Here is a 12,067-nt window from a genome sequence, read left to right on the forward strand (position 1 = left end):
CCGTTCCCGCTTTCATTACGATTCATTCGCAGTTTTGCTATTCAGGGATCGTTCGTCGTCAGGATGATAAATAAAATGCGAAATAAATACATATGCTCGTGCGGGGCTTTGTATAAAAGCATTGCCACTTAACGGCAGCAGGTTATACAAATTGAATCAAAAAGAAATTGTTTACAATTTATGCCGGCTTTGAAAACGCGTTCGGCGCGGTGAGAATGAATTGCGAATCCTATTTAAATGTATGTCGCAAAACAGCATGGGTGATTGTGTGGAAATTCGCAAAATTCAACCCCTCACGTGCCATGAATGAGTTTGCAGTGAGTGTGTGTGCGCTTCAGCCAAAGGCATCCCGAATTGTCCTCACGTCTAGACATAATTTCTTCAATCATTTATTACCTAATTAAGTGGAAGTATAAATGCCAAACTCAGCATGCCAGTGTGCCAGTGGGCGTGGCGGGTCAGAGGGGGCTGGGAAGCTAGAAGGAGGTCGTGTTATTTTCGTTCTCTTCTGGGCCACCGCCTTTTGTATGCGAATTAACTGGCAAAATTCCAATGATTGACCTTACTCTTTGTTGTTCGAGTGCGCCCGCGTGTGTTTGTGTGTGCTTTGGTATATGTGTGTGTGTGTTTGTGTGTGTGTGCGTGTATATGTGGATGTACCGATGCTTGTGGGTGTGTGGAGTGTAGTCGAGTGGTTCCCAGGGAACTTGAGCTTAAGCCATGAAACGGCGTTGCCTTGAGCAAGTGTCTTTGTCTTCGGCTCATCTTTTGTTCCATGGCCCCACATTCAAAAGCATTGTGTGCGGTTGGCTTTTCTTTTCAGCCAGCTCGTTTTGCTTTCCTACTGCCGCCTTTTTGGCCTTGTTTACCCTGCTTTTTTTTACCGAGTGTTCAGGTCTTCTTCATATTGCGCTGTCTTTGTTGTTTACCGCCCCTGTTCGGTTCCTTTCAATTCCAGCACTCCCTTGCTGTCCATTGTGTGCTGGCTTTGTTCGATGGCTTCGATAGTGTCACATACTTAGTTGCCGATCGCTGGGAGCCTTTTTGGGGGTCAATAATGAAGTGCACATCGAGAGGCATGTGGCCCAGAAAGAAGAACGGAAACAAGTATCAGATACCAAATCCTTCAGTTACCTACATTTAAACCGATTTAAGGTGATTTCCTTTTATAGTAAAGTCATTGAGTACTAATTTATTATAAATATAAATATTTACAATATTTATAAATATACCTTTGCGAACCAAACTTACCAAGATAGTTATTGCAGCTGACCAAGTAAAAGTACACGCAGTATTTACTTTCTATATTTTGTGGTTTTCTTTATTTTTTCGCATTTGTTCTTCTTGTTGTTTCACTTACATTGTTTTTATTACAAATATGCTACGACTTATCGCTTGGTTTCTATTCGCTTTGCATTGTTTCATAATATATATATAAATTATCTGTATCCATTATACCTCAATTCGGTTGTATACGCTAACATAAAGCCCGCTTACTTACAAATCACGCACTCGTGTGCATTCCTAACATATCGTATATTTATTGATATATCATTTACTTTGTAGGTTTCAACTTGCAGCTTTAAACTTGAAGTGTGGCTCGAGTTTTCCCCATGCATAATTTTCAAAGTATTCGCTCTGCTTTGCGTTTCATTACGATGCCATTCAGATTCACGTACCCATGCTACAGATTGCTATTTGAGTGCTAGTTTTCCTTCTGCATTTTGCTTGCTTTTTACATTAATGCGACTATTTTGTAATTTTCATCATTGTTTCTGTTTCGGTTCTTGTTTTTTCATTTTTCCATTTTTTCACTTTTTATTTATCAGTTTACTTTAACGGTACTTTACATTGTAGCTACGCTTTGTCCGCACCCCAAAAAGTGAGGAGATGAGATGAAACAATACTGTCGACCTGCCACCGATATAATCCGAAACTATAACGACTTAGTTGCTTCATTCGTGGGCCATCAAACGATACGGATAGGATAGCAAATGAACTGAAATCCAATGCCCCAACAATTCTACTAATTTTCCCTATTCCTAGCGACCTACGAGCTGCTCCGATAAGTTAGTATTTGGATTGGATAGCCTTAAATTCGTCTAATATTTAGCTAGAAGCAGGTTTCCAATAAACTTTACACTTTTCTGCTGATGCTGCCTATATACTTTTAGGTTAAAGCGATGCTTTCTCTAGAGACTATTAAAGTAGTTTTCAATGCTCTCTAACGTTTATAACTTTACGCATATGTATAATTATTTATATGTATATATATATATATTTATTTATTTATTTAGGGGTATATTTGACTTAGATATGTTGCGGTTAGATTTAATTTTTGTTAACGGTGTTATAATTGCAAGGATATTTGATAGTGATACGGTTTAGCCCTTGGTGTCTATATTACATTATCTTTTGTCTAACTGAAGCACAGGCTAGGGGTTTGCCAGATATCGTATAGGTATTCGTTAGAATGTATATATATATATATATATTAATGTGTATAAACATAATACATATAGCCGAGTATATGCATTAAGGAAGACATTTTTTCATGATTGTGACCATTTTCAATATGCGCACATTTCACACTGCCACAAGTTTTCCTTCAAATGGTCAAGCTTAGACTCAAAGTGAGTAGTGCGTGAGTCTTTAAGTCAAACACTCGACTTTTATTCAAAGATATTCCATTCACTCAGGTGTTTATAATATTCCTATTTACAATAGCTATTTCCTTGCTCTTGCATACTTTATTTAAGGCTTAACTGAAGTTTCGTTAGATATACAGTTCATCTTTGCTGTTTTAACGCGAATCAAGTATTTATATTATATTTCATAGGGTTTGGTTTAGCCAAGTGTTTTTGTTTCTTGTATATCGTTGTAAATATTATGAATAGTATAGTGGTATAAAGAACTATGTACAAAAGATTCGAGCAATCGAGGGACATTGTAAGAATTTCGCTTTCCGTGTAAAACTCGTTTAGGTGTTCATATTGATATGTACTGTTAGTATTTAATTACGTAAATTGAGTTCAAAGTGGTAAGAGTATGTACAGCGAACTGAAACGGTAATCAGGATTCAGGATTCAGGATTCTGGATTCCGGGGTAAGCAATGAAACCTGTTGAAACGAGGCGAGGTCACGATGAAAGCCGCCCCGGTGAAATTGTGGCAACAATCGAAATGCATAACGCATAATTGATAATGAAACCGTAATTGTTTTCGCACCTCCAAACGAAACGGAAAACTATGAAATAAATTAACAATAACGTTTTGCACGCTCAGCCGCGAATGCGAATGTGAATGTGAATGCGTTAAATGAGTTCATTCGCACGCCTGACTATTATTTGTCTGCCCGGCAGATGGAAAAGCGGAAAGGCGGATGCCATGCCACATTAAATTGTAATTAAAAATCAAAAGAGAACTGGCATATCCAGAAGAGGCACTCACATCCTTTAACAAAGTAAGCACTGTTAAGGCGGTTAATAATTCTTTTTAATTGAGGCGGCTAAGAACTTCATAGAGCTCAAAGAGCAAACAATAAGAGCGATGCAAGGTGTGTGTTTGGGTGCGATAATGGCGAATGGACAGACGGACAGGAGTTCTTATTATTGTTTACCGTATAAAACTCTAGCTACGGATAGTACTTAATGAATATGCCTTCTATGTACACGTCTCATCAAATCCAACTATCGAGTGTGCCTCTGTTATCGGCTAACAATATTATTATGTAGACAGCAGTTTCCTTTCACATTAAATTATAGATTAAACTAGATGAGTTGTAGGCATATTTCCTACAAGTTTTCTTTGTATGTATATCCCGTAATGCTTCAAATATGTATGTACGTATCAAAAGAGACAGCAACATCGTTAAAGATCAACAACAAAGCTTCACGAAAATCGCAGCTAAACACAGAACTAACCACTAGATGTATACAACACATTATGAATACGCTATGCCATGTGCGGCGCCTAAGAGTATGCACCATATCTTTATAGTTTGTGGTAATCGCTATCGTTTCGTGTATCGTGTATCGCATTTTGCCTGGCGCATTTCCCACTGTTTATCCCACCCTACAAATATCTACTACGTACAGTTATGCAATTGTCCTGGCTCTAATCCTTCAGCTATGCGGCTGTCATGTCGCCACATCACTCATACGCAGCGTTGTCCAGCTGGAGAGATACGCCAGCGCGAGCATGGCCGCGTAGAGCAGCCGGTCGCATCCGGCAAACTGGCCAGGACCATGTCCACTTCTGGCCGCCGCACTTGTGCTCTCGGGCCAAACGACCTCGACTTCGGACATTTTGAAAATGCTCAGCAGTCGGTGGGATTGGAGCTCGCTGTGCTCGCTATTGATTTGATGACTGATGGTCTTCAGTATCGCGGTGCACTCGTCCTGCAAACAGCCAGATAAGCAGTAATAGTAGTCGATTGGATTAGTTCGGGAAATGGATTTGCTGACGCTGAGCACACGGATAAATATTATGGGCTTTTGCAACTTCACTCATAAGAAAAAATGTAGATGCAGTCTTCACTTCATTACTTGGACTTGTTGCCACAAAATGTACTTCACACAATTCGAAAAAAATATTTTCTGTATTTGCAGTTAATTATTAATATTCGAGTTATCGGAAATTAATTGTATTAATTTAAATTAAGCTACGATTTTTCGAATGCAATCATAAAAGTTGCATCAAATTTAAAACACTCTGCAAGTGGCTCTTCAAACCTATTAATATTTCTCTCTGTGCATCTGAGTTTTGCCTGTGGCATCTCAACGAACCTTCTCCTTACGCAGCAGCTCAATATCCTTCAGTTTGCCATCGTGTGGCAGCCGCGCAGCAATGATGATGTTCTCCTCGGTCATATTGAACAGCGTGAGGGTGCACTGCGTCTGAATTGGGAGGGGGATAAGTAAACCAACGTCGGAATGCAATTAATATATTGCTGGCCATACTTTATTATGCGATCGGCGGACCGGTGGCTTACCTGATTATCGATGTATGTGGTTACGTACTGCTGCAGGGCCCGCACGGCATCCTGCACCCCCAGGTTGGTGTGGGGCCTCAGCAGCGCCTCATCCGCGGCACTGTATCCGAGCAGCAGGAATATCCCACCTGAAAGCGAGAACAGAGGGACGAAATATGTAGCGAGTGCCGCATCAATTGCAGCAAATGTAATTTACTGCCAGGGTCCGCGCACGAAAACGCACGCAAGTGCCGTGTGGCAAGTGGACAAGGACCACGCAACCTTGCTGCCACAATGGCTCCTCTTCCCTTTTTGTGCCAAATACGCTCTAAAGTGGCTACTCGGCGAAGGAAAAGTCTCTCTGGCAAAGGCTTTAAAGTAATGTGTGCGGGCTGCTTTTTGAGAGAAATCGGCTTTAAGTTGTTCAGTGTACTGGGAACATCTGATTTATCTTCGGGAAAAATATTGCGGTTTTTAAAAATAGGACCAAACTATTTCCTTAACTTTAATAAGCAACTTTATTTTTAGTGTCATTTAATTTTTCGCTGCGTTTTTATCGTAAAAGTTATATATCTAATTTATATAGGCCTGCTACCTGCATGATGTATAAATCTAAAAATATTTTAGTACACGTTTAAAGTTGAACAGTTTAACATGAATGGTAGCTTATTTGTGTTCTGCTCACAACCAATCTAATATTTTCAAACGTTACAACAATTTCCATTTGTTTAGTGTAGGACTTTGGAAAAGTTCTCGTGCAGCCACACGCAAAAATGCTGCTGCATTCCTCCTGACAGCCGTGCCTCGTCATCGCCTGTCGCTGGCGATAATCGCTAAGTGCTTAACGCACTACGAACCCGACACGCCACCGCAGGACCTCCGCAACAAGGTAGTCAGGCAGCTAGGCAGTCAGTTCTATCCCTTCGAGGGAAGAAGTGAGGAGAAGAAGGAGTTGGCAACTCACCTGGCAGAATGTACTCCCCGAGCGGCGGTTTCATGCAGATGAAGCGGCCCGAGTAGCACAAACAGCGTCCGCGGAACGCCTGGTAGGCGGGGGAGGCGTGGCTGTAAAAGGCGAGGGCGGTGCGGCAGGGGGCGAATGGCACGCAGAGGGCGTGGCAGGTGAGGATGAGCGACTCGCCGCAGCTGCACAGCTCACTGCACTCGACGTCGTCCAAGGAGTAGATCTGAAACGAAGGAATTCCCCGCGATGAGTGAAGGAATAAAGTGGCATTGTGCGGGTGCATTACGTATACGCCCGGTGTACTCATAATTAAATGAGTGCGCAAACAAAGCGATATTTATTTCCCCCTCTACTTCGCCAGCTGAATTCCTATTTATATATAATGATTCCCTATTTTTACCTAGTACGTGCCGCCATGTGCAAGATTTAAATCCAACTTTTCGTACGAATATTTCAACTTTCGGCTGACTGACCATTTTTCTCCGGCTTAACTTTTAGTTATGTAAATGCACCAGAAAGCACTCTCCGAACAACAAAGCCGGGCATAAATATAAGTGAAATATTAATTGACACTTATTTGGCTTCAGACTTGCTATTTTCACTTAAGTGCGTTAATAAATAAAACACTTAAATGCTTGGAATATTTTTAGCATTTCATTGTAATTGTTTTTGATTTCGCAACAATTTACTTACTCGCTTGCTGCTGCCTTCCCGAATAAGTTGATCTGACTGACGTGGTCGCTGGACAACGCAGTTTCCTGCAAATAAAATCATATTTATAAATTATTTAGTGCAATATTTGATTCAATTAATAAGGAAAACTTTATGTTTGTAAACTAGTTTAACGCCTTTAGCTTAATTCTCAGTCTACTTGCACCACATTGTTGGGATTTAAGTGTGTCCGTTTGGTCTTGACTTTGCACCACCCCAAAAGGACACACATCCCTACAGCTCTTTTTTTTTTTTGTGGCAGCCAACGTACACAATGCGACCCTGCCACTCATGCCCAAATAACGGATGTCCGCCACTCATGTGGAGCATTCATCATGTCATCAACGCCATTACGAGTTTTTCCTGGCCAAAAACTTTTGTCGGGTGCCTGGTGAAGGGAATTCGTGTTTATATAGCACAAATTTGCACATGCATACACACTTGGGAGTCGGAGTGGAAGACTTTGCCACTTAATTACTATCAAAGGGCACTTTAGACTGCCAAGATGCAACTTAACTGGCACCTGGGGTTTTGACATCTAATCAAAATCTCTATTAGTCTCAACTTTGCCAATAAAGTGGCCATAACGTGCACATAAATATTTAAACGGGGGTCGCTGGTCTACAATGGTCAAATATAGTTTTAAAATCTCCGCCTCACTTCCCGAGCAAAATCAATTTTAGATGAGGCCCAAACGTGGTTCAGCTGCGGGCAGAAACATTTCATGCAAAATTCAAAGCCGAATGTCCCAAGTGTCTAAATAATTTCAATGGACGAGCTGAACACATGGATGACGGACGGACCGACTGAATAACTGACCGAATGACTGACAAACGGATGGACGGTGGGCAAACAAACAAACTCATTTACATTTTTAATGATGTTTGTAAACACGTTTCGAGCCCGGAGTCCCGGTGATAAATGAATGGACAATAAACGTTGTCCTCGGCAGGAGGTTTTAAATAACGGAAGTATTATAACAGTGCAGTCGAGTGATATGTGTGCGTTTGGCATTCAAAACCTAATCGGATTTGCCAATGTCCTAGGTCCGCAAGACTCTACGGGATTTTGGAGGTCCTTTCAGGCGATTTGCCGCACATATGCACTATGTACACTTGAATAATTGCCACATCGGCCGAAAGCAAACTCATTTCCGGTCATGGTTTTGGATGTGGGCGGGTGAGACAACCATGGCGGATACTGAATATTAAATGATTGCCGCACAAAATATTAAAATAATAATAACGCCAGCCGCTGAGTTATGCTTTCAATTAGCCAAACAACCGCAGCCACCGCATCAATTATGTTGAAAACTTCAAAACGGAAACGATACCCAAAAGAACGAAAATTGTGAGTGATGTGTGTGCACGAAAAAAAAATCTGTCTGATTTCTTTATGCTTGGATCCCTTTAAAAAAAGAGTTATTCAATATTGAGTATGGTAATTACTATCTTTAAGCATATTATATATAAAAATGCCAACCATAAGAAATAGTCCTTGTTAGCATCTTTTCTGGATATTTGATCAAGCCAAACTGCTTTAAGATATACATACAATTTTTCTTGCGGTAGCTACTTTAGTAACTGTAATCTATTCTTATTAGGAAAATTTCCTTAAATTATACCCAGATTTTTCTCTCAATATGGCTGCCACATAAATTATACAAAGCTGCTGAAAAGTTTAGATGACGCACCAGAGGCCGGGCCAATATGCGCCCTCTAATTGACGGGCAAAGAGATAACATTTTTCTGACAGATACAACCTCAATTGGATGCCAGATTCCAACTGACTGAATGCAGTCCATATTATGACCCACTTGCATTTACTTACTTGGCGGCTGTGTTGTTGTCGTGGTGGCCATTGTTGTGGTTGTTGTGGTTACCGGCTCCGTGATGCTGATGCCCACAAATTCTGTTGTTTCCCTTGGGTCGACGAAAATTACTGGATCATCGAAATCTACACTGCCGCCGCGTCCCTTTCCGCCGTTTTTACGTCTGCCGTTACCATTGCCATTTCCGTGTCCATTGCCGTTGCCGTTGTGATAATCGTCATTTCCGCCATTTCCGCCGCTCTCGACATTCACGCTGGGCAGCGGTATCGAATCGGGCGGATCGAGATAATTGTGTTCCACCGATGTTGGCTCCGATTTCTCTTTTGCCTGCCGTTTTCACCGGTTTCCCAACATTTTTTGTTGCCATTTTTTGTTCGGTTGGGTTTTGCGTTTCGCGGTTTTTCAATTTTATTTCATTTTTTGTTTGTTTCATATTTGTTGTTCCGCATTTTTATTTATTTATTTGCATTTTTCGTGGTTTTTGCGGTTCATTGTTGCAATTGTTCGGTAGGGAGAGAAGAGATGTTAAAGAGTTTGAAAACGAATCCGAATATATATGTATATATATATATATATATATATATATATATATATATTGTGGCGGTGTGTGTTGGCCAAGAGGAAGGGAATGGGGCTTAATCTTTCTGCCGCTCCAACAGCAAAGGCAGCTACATTGGCTGCAGGTCAGGAATTGATTGCTTTGTCGGTTTGCCAACCCGAGGAACTGGGCCACAAGCAGCAACTGAAACAGAGTTTCAACAGGACGCGCCATACACTCGAAAAAAATGAGAGTCGAGCTAATTAATACAGTTCTTCAGATACTCAAAGAGCGAATTTAAAAAAGAAACAACTGATTTGAATCTGTATTCAAAATCTTCTTTTAATTGCAAAGTAAATAAAGAAAATATGTATTTTAAAAATGAATAAGATTTTATAATATTTTAAAGAGGTTTTCTTGATAATTTTTCCTCCTTATCTTGGGAAATGAGAACATAACCTAAACTTTTTTCGAGTGATGGATGCAGGACAAGGCAAAATCCGTAGCAGCATTCATGGTGTGGCTGTGGACTTTGGTTTGACCCGGTATGTTGTGTGGCATATTGTCCGCTTTGGCGTTCGGCCAGCCACGCCCCCGCCGCCCCATTTGAGCCACTGATTGAGTGCTGATTGGAAAACAGAAAACGAACCGACGGCCGGACAGATGGGCGGATGGATGGGTGGACGGACAACTGGACAAGATGAACGGACTGGGGGGATGCTGCAGGGAATTTGGAACAGGTAACTGTTGTTGATGCTCGTTAAAATCGAACAGAACGAGGCGATTCGAATGGGATTAACCACCAGTTGACCGCAGCGGAGCAATTAGGTCTCAAAGGGGAGTATCCGACGCCTAAGTAGTCGCTTACCGTTATTACGTCCTTGAAGATGTGCGTCGCAGGCTTCCTTGGCGTTTGCCGCGGCTGCATGCTGGTCGTCGTAGTTGTTGTTGTGGTTGGTGGAGGCGGGGGTGGTGGTGCCCGCGTGGTCGTCGTCGTCGTTGTTGTCGTCGTCGTGGTGGTCGTTGTTGTTGTGGTGGTAAGGAAACCGAGCTCAGCCAAACGCTTCATATGGAAGTCCTTTTGAGCCTCAACTGTCAAGATTTGAAGATTGCGGTAGTTAATAAGAGACGGGTGAAACAAATTATACAAGAATACAGAAAAAATGTGACTGCTGTGTAAATATGAAAATCAAATAAAACTTATAATCACATTCGTAGGAAGACTTACCCACACAGGGGTTCATCCACAGCAGACGCCGCCATCCAACGCACTGGTACAGGTGCTGGGGATCCGTTCCTTGGCAGGCACAGGTCGTCCTCAACATGGTCCCCAGAATGCCAATCATGGCTGTTCGACACCCACTCGGTCTGCCGGCACATTTTTTGGTCACGCTATCCACCGCACAGGCCTGCTCGTAATACTCCAACTTTAATCTGATATAGGAAATACAAATAGTAGAGAACTTTATCTAAATGTGTAAAGATAGATACATTTATCATCAAGAATAATAATTATATATTTTCTCTATCAATTTTTTGTACGAATTAGTATTATTAGTATTTATTTCCGATTTCACCACGATGCGCTTAAACACAGACTTGTAAACCCCAAGTAAGCTTTCAAAAAATGTTGGGATGGCAATTTCTATCACGAAGGCAGTGCCTCTGCCGTTCCCTTCCCACCTGTCATGCGTCAGTTAGCTGCAGATGCAGTTCTCTTAGCCTGGTTCCGCCCGAGATGCCGGTGATAAGTGGTACGTTACCTGCAGTGCAGCTTCTCCTTCACCTGAGATTGATGTCGGCCAATTTGTGCCGGTTTTACTCTCTGCATTCTACGGCATATTATCGTCTTGGGTCGACCATTCCGCTGGAGCATCAGTGCAACTTAATTTATGAGGCCCCAATTTCCGGAATTCGAGTGGTGATATTTGGTCAAGAGCCATGCGACGTATGTGTAATATTTCAATTGCAGATTATTGACTCAATGCGACGACTTGAACATTCCAATCTGATAATATGCTGCCTAATTGTGGTTGCAGTTAGGACATATATATGCCAATATTGCTGTGGTACGCCTATTTTTGAGCCAATTGCATATGTGGGAAATACTGGGCGTTTTATTTAAATGCTTTCTTAAGAATATATTAAAATAAGGAGTATTTGGAATAAATACAATGAATATTCCTTACACTCAATTGACTTGTTGACCTCTTAAAAATCCAAAAAACCTTTAGTTTGCAGGTTACATGTCGGCGGCAGAAAAACGCTGTAGGATTGTCAAGCCGTTTTTCTAGGGATTCAAGTTTTAGAAACTTTTCCATTTCCCAGTTGGCAGCAGAACTTTTGCAGCACTAAAAAGTGCATATTTCTATATTTTCACCCTCTTATCTCAATCTACGACTGACGCAAGCCGAGATTTTCTTGCACTCCCTTGGTTGCGTAATGCCTGCAACGTTTTGTGCAACCAAGAGCTTCGATGGCAGCCAAACAAATGAGCGTTACCCGCCGGAAACACGTTCGCAAACGGCACGTGTTGGCGCACAACGCGTCGTATACGTAATAAGTCAACATAAGCACTCTACACGTTGCCTCTAACTTCTCGGAGAACCCAACTCTGCCTCCTTTTTCTCCCATCCCTCGGCTGAAGCATACAAAATGAGCGTCATTAGCCCAATTTAGTTGTTTACCAAAGCAAGTGCGATTCACTTAAAAGGCAATTAATTTCCAGAGCCACAGCTACGACCACGTACTTTGCGGTCGTTCAGCCGTAACATGACAACAAACAAACAAACGAGCCCCACCGACCACCCACTTCTAAACATGTGTGCATCCCCGAGATGGAAGCTGTAGGGTGCATCGGCACCAGCATCGTATTTATAACTTAACTTTGTGTTTGACACATTCACGCGGTCTGGCTGCAACTTTCAGCATCCGACGTCTAATGAAGAGCTGCTCCGCGGAGATTGAGGAGGTGCCCGCGGCAAACTGGTAATTTTATGCCCCGCTTGGCGGCAACTACGGAATTTCGGAGTTACCATGCTCCGGCAACCAT

The 12,067-nt window shown here is 41.9% G+C and overlaps 1 protein-coding gene across 9 annotated transcripts in view; it reads right to left on the reverse strand.

The window, feature by feature from the left end:
- Window positions 1-1,282: 1,282 nt before the first annotated feature.
- The window catches only part of Gfrl (Glial cell line-derived neurotrophic family receptor-like), a 106,131-nt gene continuing 95,346 nt past the window's right edge, over window positions 1,283-12,067 (reverse strand). For 8 of the 9 annotated variants that reach the window (NM_001260281.2, NM_001260278.2, NM_001014642.5 and 5 more), the window contains 8 exons: window positions 10,244-10,449; window positions 9,884-10,107; window positions 8,477-8,804; window positions 6,629-6,693; window positions 5,936-6,158; window positions 4,993-5,120; window positions 4,787-4,897; window positions 1,821-4,399 (listed from right to left, as the gene is read on the reverse strand). In NM_001260281.2, the coding sequence (NP_001247210.1) occupies window positions 4,139-4,399; window positions 4,787-4,897; window positions 4,993-5,120; window positions 5,936-6,158; window positions 6,629-6,693; window positions 8,477-8,804; window positions 9,884-10,107; window positions 10,244-10,449 (1,546 nt within the window). In that variant the 3' untranslated portion in view covers window positions 1,821-4,138. Of the gene's footprint in view, window positions 4,400-4,786; window positions 4,898-4,992; window positions 5,121-5,935; window positions 6,159-6,628; window positions 6,694-8,476; window positions 8,805-9,883; window positions 10,108-10,243; window positions 10,450-12,067 lie in introns of all 9 variants that reach the window. The other variant, NM_001300495.1, reaches the window with a different exon arrangement.

The sequence above is a fragment of the Drosophila melanogaster genome, chromosome 3R (assembly GCF_000001215.4).
Source record: "Drosophila melanogaster chromosome 3R".
NCBI lineage: Eukaryota > Metazoa > Arthropoda > Insecta > Diptera > Drosophilidae > Drosophila > Drosophila melanogaster.